At 35.1% G+C, this 13,797-nt stretch overlaps 1 protein-coding gene across 3 annotated transcripts in view; it reads right to left on the reverse strand.

Annotated features, from left to right (window-relative positions):
• LOC145685759 (uncharacterized) overlaps positions 1 to 13,797 on the reverse strand; it is a 115,855-nt gene that overhangs the window by 34,505 nt on the left and 67,553 nt on the right. For all 3 annotated transcript variants that reach the window (XM_081758265.1, XM_081758267.1, XM_081758266.1), the window contains one exon: positions 4,317 to 4,390. In XM_081758265.1, coding sequence (XP_081614391.1) covers positions 4,317 to 4,390 — 74 coding nt within the window. The remainder of the gene's footprint in view (positions 1 to 4,316; positions 4,391 to 13,797) is intronic.

A 13,797-nucleotide genomic window follows, 5' to 3' on the forward strand; every position in this document is an offset into this window, starting at 1 on the left:
TTGATTTTATAGAATGGATCTTATTTATAACATAATCTTTGATAATTAAACACAAATCAATCTAATATAAAATAATTTTTGTCTTTAACTAATTATAAATTGAATTATGATTCTTCATATTAATAAGAAAGAATAAAAATTAAACATAACCTACGTTTAAATAATCAAATGGAAGTAAATAAATTTATTTTACAAGAAACAAAAGACATCCTTTTGTTATTAAATAAACACATTTTTCATTATTATTATTATTTTTCATTCTTATTTATTTGATCAAGAATGTTGGGTGATACTAACTCTTTAACTAGATGCATTTCAAATATTTATAACCATCGTTTTCATTATTAATATTAACACAAACTTTAAAACGAAAATTCACAAGAATCTATAATCAACATGGATGTAACCTAATTTCTTTAACGGTAATCATGTTACATTCGCACTGGCATATGAATCTAATAAAGTGCATTGTACCGCACAATCGTGGTTAGGTTCTACATTAGGTTGTACAGGTCTTTCATCGTGATTTGAATTTGGATACGAAGTACCATCTCGTGAACAATGATTATATCTATACATAGGATTGGTAGTATTTCTAGGATTTCGATATGTATTTCTATTAATTTTGTGTCTACTTCGGTTGCTTAGGTTAGGCGGATTCCCTACATAACCTTGTCTATTTTGTTCATTTTGATTGCTAGAGTATATTCGTCCTAAGTTCGGTTCATTATTATTCACACTTCGGATATTCAAATTCCGAACAGGGACCAAATGATCTGAATTATTCTTATTTTTACCCATTCCTGGTTGTGTTAAATTCATAGCATGATATTGAGTTTCGTAGCATTGTACAAGCATTAATAAATGACTGAAACTCATACACTGTGTGGAAAATAAGATCTGCTGTAATTTAAATGGAAGCAAATTGCGAATCGATGCAATTATTCTTGATTCCGATTGCAAGGGATTAACAACCTTTAATTCATTATAGACATTTACAACAAACTCTACAATAGATTTGTGCAATCGAGGATTGAAATGTTGATTTCTAAGAGTGGCATCTCTGTTTGCCAGCAAAAAGTCATTTTCATAATTCGCGATCAATGCCGCTTTAAATTCCTCATATGTACTAATATAATCACGTATTGCCTTAAACCATAAGGAACAAGGTGGGAGTAATACATGGGGTATTAATTTCATGTATTGTGATCGGTCGATAGACATTATATTACATTCGTCTTGGAACTTCTCTAGGAAAGAACTAGCATTTTCATTGCACTTACCACTAAATTTACTCATGGCTTTGATTTCGCTCATCTTGACACTTAACTTAACCTTTCTTTTCTCACTCCTTGTTCTTGTGGTGTGATTGTTCCGGTCCGTAGCGTGCTGTGTCATGATACCATTTATATTTTGTTCATCAGTGATCTTCGGGCAATTTTCCTCTAATACAATATCCTCCTCAGATTCCGGCGAAGGCGTATTTATATCCGGTGATCGGGGAAACTCGAAGCGATCACTGCCCTGATTATTGCAATAGATGTTATCTCTAGCCTGTAACATTTTAATTTCTTCCTGCATAGTAGCCAACTGGATCTTTTGATGCTTAACGGAAGATTCTATTGACGTTAAATCCTTTTTTACAGCACAGATTTCATGATTTTGATGATCGTGCTTTTTTTGACATTCATCGGCTAACCTTTTTAACTTCTCTTCAAACTGCGAGGATATGTCGTTCATCACTTGGACGATTGTTTGTTTCGTATCGTCTGATTTCAGTTCTATCCGTTCTATTCGTTTACTTAATTCCTCATACTGCTTGCTAGCTTCGTTGAATTTCAATTCTATCTTCTGTTCCATGGTCTGGTTAGCTTCATAGAACTTTTGTTCCATGGTCTGGTTAGCTTCATAGAACTTTTGTTCCATGTTTGCGTTAGATTCAATGAGCTTCTGTTCCATGGTTTGTTTTATCTCAGTCGTCATTTGCATAATTTGTCGCTGCACAGCTAACAAAAGTCGATCTTCAGATGACAAACTTGGCGTTGCACTAATTTCATCTGGATTACTGGTATTAGATTCCTGTTGCACTATTTCACTATCCATTTTTCTTTTGATGACCTTACCGCTTCGTAATACGGTTAAGTTCGTATTCATAAATGGTAATATCCAAGTAAATTCAGCCCTACTTTCCTTCTTCGGGAACTGAATTTTCAAAAGTCCCGGGTTTCGGCACCAAATTTTTATAACGACTCTATAGATAATCGTCGTCAACCTGGTTCGTTTTGTAACATATAAATTACAAAGCGATAATTACTTTTCTCAATGCAAAAATCAACTCAGATAATTAAAGATTATTAGTCTCACCTTTATTGCTTGATATGTCTTAATATTCCTTTTAAGATCGTAAAATACAAAAATTCACTTGACTAGGTCAACACATAACATGTACGTAGTTGAAACTATCCCATAATAATCTCTCTTACAGATATTAAAAACATTCTTCTTTTCTGTTAATTTAAAATGAACATTCTACTAAGTATATTACATATGTATGAACACTTTTTGCCCACGGTACAGGTAAATATTATGCAAACTAAAGTATTTCGTTATACCAGTAATAGTTACAGTCAACTAATCCCAGACCATGATGTTTCGAAAACAGTTTTTCACATTTTTCATATTTCAACTTTTGAAAGGTTCCTGGTTTCCCACTCTGCTTTATAATTTTGTTAATATTGAAGTATTCAGCTTTATTGAAATTTCAAATATTGCCATAACTTGAAACTATTAAGTAATAATTTACATTTTACAGCACCGTTGTTTTTCATATAGAAATATACAGGACCAGATTAGACCATTGGGGGGCCCTGAATCGAAAAAAAAATATAAAGGGCCCATCAAAACTTTTATGATGGGTCCTCTCTCAAAAGGGCCTATGAATTATATAGGAGAGACTCATGTCATCCATTTTAAACTTTTATGGTGAAAATATTTTCAGTAATTTTTAAAATTTTTGCGGTCCTCTTAATCACGGAGTCCTGGGTCAAAAAATAGAAACTCAACTCATTTTATTCTTTTTCTTAAAAAAAGAGAAAAATATTTATATCTTTAGAGGATAATTACAGACGCAATCACTATGTTGCAGATAAGTAGCTTTTTAAATGATGTATTTTAAAGTGCGTGTTAAGGGCATCATAAGGATCCTTGTACAGGTGCAAATTTAAGTCGGCTTTCTTTCCGTTCAGCCAAAAATACTTAAAGGAAATAAGTGAAATTCATTCATTCGTACCTTACTTTACAAAGATTTACCAAGTAGGGTTTTCCTAAGGACTGTGTGGTTCAGTATGAAATAAGTCCTTCGTGGGTCCATGGTCTTGGCTTGTGAGTAGTGTTTCCAGACGTCCCGGTTTTCAATGAAACAATTAACTGTCCCGAAAAAGGCTTTCGGGACGCCTGTTTGTCCCGGTTTTCGTTCATGTATATATGGTGACTACTTAGGGAAAGAGCTATGAACGGGGTCTTGTGATTGGCTGAGGGAAATGTTGGGTTCTGATTGGTTGAGGGAAATGTTGGCTTCTGACTGGCTGAAGGATGCTGGCTCCTGATTGATTGTTGTTGCGGCTATGAGAACTCAGCCCCAGGCCTACCTGGCCGGCCCTTTTCAGGAACAAAAAAGACATTCAACAAAGCTATTTCTCGCAGCCTCAACAACAGCCAATCAGAAGCCAGTATCCTTCAGCCAATCAGAAGCCAACATTTTCCTCAGCCAATTACAAGCTCCCGTTCTTAGCTCTGCACCTAAGTAGTCACCATATATACACATGCTCACATCTCTGATTTCTTCATTACAATCTCTAAAGATGAATGCAATGTCTGCATTCGAAACGTCGGATATCAATACCTTTATCTGGTTGAGAGTCCGAGAAGACTTACAAAAATAACATCGTCAGGAAAAATTCAATTCTTTCATTCAATATCCTTCTTTTCTTCGCCATTATTTCTATTACACCCTAACTGTTTTAAAAAGCGGATATTTTATAGTTATCATAAATCGTTCTTTGCACAGTTTTCCAATTCTCAGATGAAAAGAAGCATAGTAATCTAACTCATTTCGACCTTAAATGCAGAAGTCATCCTTTTTCTCGAAAGAGAAGAGAACCATAAATTAAGAAGCGTCTCAAGGAATAAATAAAGAGAATATGTCTACATGAATAAGCGAACAGTGGAGTTAGCGAACTATTATGGAAATATAATACCCATTAACGCACCACACATAACCATAGTTGCTCTTTTAATATAAAAAAGTGTTTCTTTACCTCCAAGTTTTCTATAATTTGCACAGGGTTGTGTATTGGACAGTTCTCATCCTCCTTTGCACACTTAAAACAACCTACAAAGAAACAGATATATTAGTCGGATCACTTGGGACAGTATCTAAATATGCATTTTTTACTAGACTTAATAGAAATGACATTTTGTCTTGCATAAATGAATGAAATGGTGGAATGAAGAAAGTGGGAGAAAGCGAGAGAACCCCGAGAAAACCCACGCACACGGTGTTTGTCCACCACAAAGCTTACTTACCAAGAACTCCATGCACCAGAAGTGAACGCTCTACCACTGAACCACCGCGGCCCCTACATCTGCATTTGTTGGTTCTTGAAAATTTAGTTCTCTAACACAGTATCATTATTAATCTGTATCTAGCAGCATAATCTGAAAATACGTTGTGTTTTCACACTTCATCTATTATACAATTTGCAAACCTCCTCTTTTATTTACTGCTTCTAACATTTTACTGTTTCGGTGTTCCTTGACACCTTCCTCAGCGCATCTGAAGGCCCACGTGCAACCCAACCTCACTTGTCAGAATTTTATCTTGAACTATTTTGTTAACGCGATCATATAAATTTCTTTCACTACAATCCTCTTCTTTTCAAAGTGTAATTTCTGTGAAAAATTTCTTCAGAAGATTTTATGAAAACTAAAGTAACTTTAAACTAGTGTGAAAACTTTAGTCACTTCTCTAACAGCCCCTTTGTAAAGATTTTTAATTTGCATTATATTAACAAAATAGTTTAAGAGGAAATTTTGAAAAGTGACATGGATTGCATCTGATGAGAAAGATGTCACGGAACATCGAAACAGTATAGTTAGTAATGCATTAAATGTTAAGGCTCAGTAAATGAAAAAGGAGATTCGGAAACTGTTAAATAATTATCAATTCGAATGCCAATATCGAGCCTGATTGACCCATGCAATATAAAATTCAATTTTTTGTTCATTAATCACCAGCTAAAACACCCGTTCTTCGCACGGAAAGAATCGGAACTATATAACTTCTTCCCACAAGTTATCGGAATTATATAACTTTGAGCAGTGTTGCAAACTTTACCAGTGTTTACTACATCTTCAGAACGGCTTGAGATATCAAATTTCTGTAACGGCCATTATGATCATTGATTGATTGGTTAAGATTTAATGAGGACGTCAGCATCGAGGCTATTTGTCCACGTCACAATGGCATTATGATCAGTACATCTACTGAAAACTATCTATACGATTAGATGAGGTACTTATGTACGCATTTTTTTTTCGAAATAATGGTTTTTGAAAAAAAAAATCCATCCCTTGTAATTTTCTCCTATTCATTCGAAATATATATAAATAAAAATGAAAGCGACTACGTTTGTGACTTAATAACTCTTGCACCACCCAACCGATCTCTATCAAATTTTCAACATAGATGAGGTTCGGGCCTGGGATGGTTTTTATCATTTCACTTTGACGGTGCAATAGGGGAGGTGGAGGGGCGAAATATATAAAAACCATCGAAAATGATCGATATTACTGCCGAATCCGTAGTTTTCAAGGTCGCTGAAATGAACAGTGACACTTCCGATGCCGTTTAAATCCAATTACAACCCCGCAACTTGGGGATGTGGAAGGGGGAGAATATATAAAAGCGATCGAAAGTAACCGATATTAGTGACGAATCCATAGTATTCTGGGTCGCTGAGATGAATAGTGACAATCCTGATGCCGTTTATATCCAAATACAGCTCCGCAACTTAGGGCTATGGAAGAGGGGGAATATATAAAAATGATCGAAAATGGCCGATATTAGTGTCAAGTCCACAGTTTTCGGGGTCACTGAATGAACAGTGACACTTTCGATGCCGTTTAAATCCAAATTCATCCCCTATTAGTATTTTAGATCCAAAATGAAAGTATTCTCCCGTACAAAGAACGGGTATTCTGCTATCTATTTCTAAATTTCATTTTATATTGAAAGAACAAGTTGTTTCCTGTTCAAATGATCCCATGATTCTTCTCAAAAGGAACTCACTTTACAATTTCTCAATTGTGCAGGTAAGTGAAACACCAGTAAAAGCAATCCTTGCACATGCCTTCAGTCAGTTACGCTTACAGTGTGCTTTAGATGTGAGAGTAATAACAATAAATGAGAACTTTACTTTTAGTACAGCCGGGCCAATGAATACGATGTTATTATACGATATATTTTACAATATCTATTTGTAAAATAAATACACACATACTTTACAATAACTTGAATTTGAACAAGTATTTCATATATATATATATATATATATATATATATATATATATATATATATATATATATATATATATATATATATATATATATTAGATGTATGCATATGACTTGTGAGATTGCCATTAGATGGCGTTATTTCTTACACGTGCATTGTGTTTAATGTGGCAACACCGATATTTAAGACGCACATGTGTCAACTTTAAAACACACTAATACGTCATTCTATCACGATATTAAAAGCGTCTTCTTTTCGCCATGAAAATTGCCCACTTTTGTTCCGGACAAATGTCATTCTCGAAGTTTAATTTAACTTTAAAAAAAATTAAAAGAAAAAGAAAAAAAAAAGAAAAGAAAAGTTCTTCGGAAACCCATTGTATATTTGTGGAAGATTACAACAAACGCACATAATCATGTTTAAGCAGTCAGCACGTTTAAACGATGATTTACACGATTCAAAAATGGCGATTTCAGTGTTGACGACAAAGAACTTCGAAAACTTCCGAAGAAGTTCGAAGACGTTGATTGGCAAGCCTTGCTGGATGAAGATTCATTTCAAACAAAACAGCTTGAAGGTGGATCACTAGGTGTCCTCGGTGCTATGCTAAACACTGCTTGAATAGTGCAGCGTTGCCAGGTAGTGTCGAGTGTTTACTGGTGCCCGATAATAAAGGAAGTAATCATGGAATTCTGCGTGGATACTTACTGGAGAAATTAGTTTTCGATCCTTACCGCAATTCACAGCTAAGTTCCGCTTCTCGAACTGCAAAGCTAGAATCCAGAAATTAAACGTAGACATTTGGCAACAACGCATTATGGCGTTCTGTGCAAGTTTCTTCTCAAAATTTATTTCCTTAAATGTAAATTAATATTTAAGTAAAATGTGCAACATAACACGAAAAACGGTCACACAATATATCTATTTCATAATAAGATCGTTACTTTAAAATACTTTATACATACAAATAAACATTTCATAAAACTGAGCACCTCTAGTAAAATCTAACAGCAAGTGCCGTCTTGTGTGCTCATTGTAAAACGAATCTAATATTTTCTTTTATTTGTTACCTTTTTCGACGTCAGAAGACGCAACCAAATGAATCAGTGTCTTGTATTATAGCTCAAACATAACTCTATCTTATAGTACAATAATTATAATATGTAACGTTTCATTGCGCAATAATTAAGGGAATGGGCTAAAATATGTACTGACTTCCGGGTGGTGATCCACCTTGAAGAAGCATTACAAGTTAACCAAGCAACTGTTTCCAGACGTCTAAATGCCTTAGGAAAGATCCAAAACGAAGGAAAATGGGTGAAGACGAAAAACAATTTGCCAAATTTTGATTGCTAGATAAAAACTTTTTTTTTTTTTTTTTATCAAGTTGTTACTGGCGATGATTGCGATTTTGACAATCCAAAACGCAAAAGATTATGGATTGATCCGGTCAACATCTCAAGCAAAACGAATTATCTATAGGAAGGCTTTACTTTACATCTAGAGGGATCAGAAGAGTGTTTCGTACTTCGAGCTGTTGAAACCTGGTCAAACAATAACTACAGACCGTTACCGGCAACAACTACTCTATTTGGACCGAGTTTTAAAGGAAAACAGTACGCAATAGGCTAATTGATACGGCAGAATAGTGTTCTTTCATGACAATGCTTGAATAAATGTTGCTAACCATGTCCGGGGAACGTGGGAAGCGTTGGGCTAAGATGTTTTACCTCACCTTGTGTATTCATCAGACATAACCTCTTCTGCTATCAATTGACTCGTTCAATGCAGCAGCGCTTCAATTCTTATGAAGACTTAAAAAATTAGCCTTATGGATAGATTGTCTCAAAAGATGAGGAATTCGTCCAACGAGGAATCCGTAATTTAATTGAACGATGGGCAAAGGTAGAAGTTAACGACGGACAATATTCTGAATATATATATATATATATTCGTTTAAGAAACTAACCACATGTTTCAGTTTTGAAAAATCCCGCGTCATATGAATACATCTAATATATTGTAATGTAAGGTAGAGACGGTACACGGATTGGTTTTTCTCCTCACCTTTTTATTACAAAAAGTTTATACAAGTTTTTGTGCACTTTGTTATAAATAAGTAGCATTTTTTAAGTAATAGTTTTTCTCTATAAGGCATTAGACCTCTTGCCTGTAGTAGCGCAGAAGGAAGGGGGGGGGGGGTGTTTCCTGGTGTCTCCTGCAACGCGAAAACGAGATCTTCCTGCCCGTAGCAGCACGGAGGTGGATTGGTGTTTCTTGCCCAGTATAGCTCGGAAACGAAAGGAATCTCTTGCCTGTAGCGGAGCGGAGGTAAGTAGTATCTCCTGCCCAGTGCAGTGCGGAGATAGGATAGGAACCTCTTGTTTAGAGCTGCGCGAAGAGAGAGGTAAAAATGATCAGCTAAAACTGATGTTTTCTGTCCCTGAACGTCGTGTTTTATAGCAGATTTTGGAGGCGAGCCTGTGGAAAGGTTGTAGGGGTCCTTCGTGGCTCTTCGTGTCTTACTTCGTACTTCGTAAGTGACTTCTGTCGGCTACTTGATAATCCTCGTAAAAAACTACATGTTGTTGTTTACAAATATGAGGGAATATTGCAATATACATATATTCCACATTAATTTTCACGGAGATGTTTGTACCTCAATAAACAACATTTTTGAAATTCCATTAGTGTTTCATTTTATTAGAACCTAATGTTTCAAAGACATCTGAATGCCTGTGTCATCGAAGTTGTACTAATTTAGAGAACATCTGGATGATAGCCTTTTTGTTATCAATTAATGTTTTCTCAATTAGTATAACTCCCATGAAAACGCAGTCAAGTCAGATGTCTTTGAAACGTTAGGTTCTAATGAAATAAAACAAGGACAGAATATCAAAAATCTTATTTATTGAATGAGATACTTGATTTGTTGTGAGAAATACACACACGCAAAGAACGATCCGATATGGGCATTGTGGGATAAAATTATCTTGGGGTTCCGAGGGTTATTCATCTATTTAATTTAACAGTACATTAAGTACTTTCGCAAGAGGCTTCATCAGATAGAAGGGGGGTAAAAAAAAAAAAAAAAGTAGGAAAGAAAAAAATTAAAGAACAGAAAAACAAATGTGGAAAGTTTGTGGGCGCCGTGTTGGAATGCAAGGCCATGTTGAAAGCAGAAACAGTTTAATGATGGGATAGGTGAATCGATAAGAATACAGGGGAGTGAAAAAATAATGAATGAAGAGGGAAAAATTAACTTTGGTACGCATCAATATATTTATTTATTTAAAAATGAAATATTTCAGTTTAACGTCCCATTGATTATGCCCTTCAGACTAAGAGGGACGATGATTAAGGCAAGTGAATGCTGATGGAAGAATTGGTGGAATAGGAAAGTGGGAGGAAACGGGTGTATCCCACTTACATATCACTCACAAGGAAACCCGAGAAAACTCACAGGGACGATGTTGTCCACCATAAACTTACTTGGCCGCGGCTCGAAGCATGGATTCCACGCACCAGAGGTAAGCAGTGTACCACTGAGCCACCGTGCCTCCATATTTATTTATTTAATTGGAAAAAAAAATTAATGGCACTTCCACCACATCATTACCAGCGACCACTTTTTAAAAACATCAACTGCTGTTTCTAATTCCACCTCCTGGCGTCAATCATACTTTGAGAAGCCTCTTATAAAATAACCGGTCCCTTCTTCCTGCATATCGCTATGTAATTATTCAGGTGGATTGTAGAGTATTAGCTTTAGTCATCTGGTTTATGTTAGCTTTGTTTAGCAATTCAAAATAGAAATAACGCACAGTCTCTGAACAAAGCAAAACATTTTAATTAAAATATCGATGTGTGAATGTCCCGTCAAGTAACTAAACCTTCGACGTCATCAGACACATTATATGTGATCAACATATAATGTGTCTCATAAAGCCAAAGGTTTTTAATGATACACAAAAAGTGAAAAAAATACACTACTTGGTCATTGGATTCACACTATAGAGGAATTAGTGCGTTAAAAATGGGTTATTTCCTTTATTTATCAATACAAAGTTTTTCAGGTAGTTGGTGAAACTGTTACCTATGAATATTTTAGTTAAAAGATTGTGTGTTGCTCACAGACTGTAATATTTTTATTTAATATTATTTTAAACATCCAAGATTTAAATAGCTACATTTGTTACCAGTTTTGGACTGGGCTTCCTGGAGTCCCGGCTAGAAGAGCAGTTTAGGGGCCCCATGGTAGAAGTCGTACACATCCTGTAAAATAGGGGATCGTCCCTTTCTCAGAGTTCTGTTCCGGTGTCCCGAAAACGTTTGCCGGAACGCGAAAATATCCCGTGTTTTGTTTATGGAATACAAACTACAGAGTCAATAGTTGTTAATGAGGTCAGTCAACAAAAAAACTAACATGATAACTCATTGTTTTTCCCACAAAGTCATTTAATTTCTACTACTTTCAAGACGGACAGACAATAATTATTTTAGTTCGACAAATTTAGCGTTTAGTTGTAGTAGCAACATCAATAACCGAAGACACAAGTAAATTATTTCAAAAACCACATTTTTCGTGTTCAGGATACGAAACAAAACAATAGTTTTCCCATATCTATTAGATATTTCCTGATCACATATGCAATTATGCTTAAAAACGAAATATTTATATGCAAAATGTATAATTATCGTAGCCCTACTAATAATATAAATTCAACTACTGTAATGTAGAAAAGGGGCCCCATTCAGTTTGCTCTATTGTAAATTCAGGCTATAATGATCATCCTAATTGAACGAGAAATGACGGATGTGCCATGTTTTCTAAACGCTATTTCTTTTGTACATCGCACTAACCTTCGGGAAGGAGCCCGTAAGGTATTGGGAGCCTTCTGGATGTAGTAAGATCTACTTATCTTTCTGACGCCTGTGGAAATATTCAGTAATGTGCATCTGATGTAGGCCAGAATATCGTGGTTCTTTTTGTTAAGTTGTAGATACTTACATAAGGATTAAAAAAAATATTAAAAAACGAAGTTGAGGGTGAGGTCCCGGCCGGGATTCCGGCCCTGGCCAGATAGTTGTTGAGAACCATCCACTGAGGTAATTATATTTTTATTTAAGGCAGTTGCCGGTTATTTCTCAAATGATTGACGGCGCGAGATGTGATTAAAAACAGCAGCTAATACTTTAAGACTGATCGCTGCTGTTGGTCATGGTTGAAAATTTCGACAATTAAATAAGTAAATAAATGTAGTAACGCGTACTAAATTTAAAGTTGATATTTGTATCATCCGTCAGCTTAGCTCTTGAAGTAGGAAAAAAAAGTTCCCTCACCATTTGCTTTTCTGCACTTTTACCGACCTATACATCCCATTAGTATTGTAATTCTAAACTACACTCTTTGTATTATCACCTTGATAACACTATCACGTAACCTACGTTCCAAAACAAGGTCCACCTGGCTGTTTTACAAGCACTTTTGTCCTCTTCCTTCCTTTGATGAAGCATTTAGCGAAATAACTTACAACGTACTTTTTGCTTTATTGTAGGTACTATTACTTTTACACTATTTTTTGGTATCACATTTCACGAAAGTAAAACCACATGTTAAGCGGGTTTGCATATTTAGACTCTTAACAATGGAAACGTTTACGATCACTCCAACTCCAATCACTTCAAAGATATAAGTTATTAGGACTTAAAATGGAATGTGATTTATTCGAAAAATACTTTTATACTTGCAAGAGTTGTAACGTCCAAATATTCACCGCAAACTCATAGTCGTACCGAAATAAACAAAAGCGAGTGCAGAACAGAAAACTACCTCAAATAAAAGCCAAAAGATCTGCGAAGGCATACGAAATGGCCGAGCGGTTTGGGTCAATAGTCTATTAGATGTTTATGTGTTCAAACCTAATGGGGTGTAATTTTTTTCAAAGCGTGTTTCTATTTTCATCTAGAGAGTGAGAACATGTCTTTGAATAACTATTTCGAAACTCACTCCTTTTCTTTCACACTCGATTAGAATGGACCATTATATGAATTGCGCATCTAAATTCTATAGCTGGAAACAAAATACTCCATTCCATTATTCCCTGATTTGTAAAGAAAAACTATTCATAAGCACTGGTTATTTCAGAAGATTGTCCTGCTAATTGTCAATATCGGAGGAAGAGCGTACTGCTAAAACACTGGTAGTCCACATTGAGCACGATCGAAGATACGGCCCCGAAGGGGAAAATTTCTTAGCTCGAGAGTGGTTTCAAATTCTCCTCAGATCATCACTATTTAAAAGATTTTCTCAACAAATAGAATATTAGATTTGTGTCTCGTTCTACATTTTAAAAGGGCAAAATCATAACTTATAGAGAATTATAATAAAAACATAAAGAATTACAATACTAATTACGTAAAATTTATCTTATAAGTTACTGATTTCTATAAACTATCCTGTAAGTCGGATTAAAACTCGAATATTTTCATTAAGTCTTCTCTATATAATCCTGACTGGAAAGGCATGTTTAACTCCAATTAATTAATCAATAGTTTTACTAATATATTTTTATTTTACTATTTTTACTCTTTAATATTGTATACACTTCATTTCCAAAATCAAAATCTCGCAATTGTATATTGAACGAGTGCATATTCACAAATAAATTATCATTTAGTTTACTTAAATGCTGGAACGACATATATTTTGTGAAAAGATAAAGAAATATATTATGTTTTGAAGATAATGTCGTTCTAATGTCTTTCTTTGCTTCGGTGGGTGAAATGGATTCTGATCCTTCAACTTTACACACACATTGGGCGGTAAATCCGCAATGGTGGGTGCAATGTCCGCTTTCATTTCAAGAATTGTTTATGGCTTATTCTCATAGACTTCCCACTTGAGAAAACTCTATAGAAAGTAATCCAGAGCGAGAGATCACATGCTCTGGGCAGTCACTTCACATCACCACTTCTTGACAGAACGTGTCCGGAGAAGTTTCCGTGCAACAAATCTAGAATAATCCATTTTAGCTACTGAAGTAGAGGAAGACATTTGAACAACGTTATCTTTCCAACATAATGCCATTGATAGCTTCTCACCACAAAAAAGAAACATTTCACTATCGCTTGTAGTTTTCATTCTATCTTATTGTACGGTGCTGTCGTTCTTATTGGTAAACCTAATATTAAGACTGAAACTGAATTGTCCAAGCATAAC

This window comes from Thermobia domestica, chromosome 5 (genome assembly GCF_964235325.1).
Source record: "Thermobia domestica chromosome 5, izTheDome1.hap1.1, whole genome shotgun sequence".
Lineage (NCBI taxonomy): Eukaryota > Metazoa > Arthropoda > Insecta > Zygentoma > Lepismatidae > Thermobia > Thermobia domestica.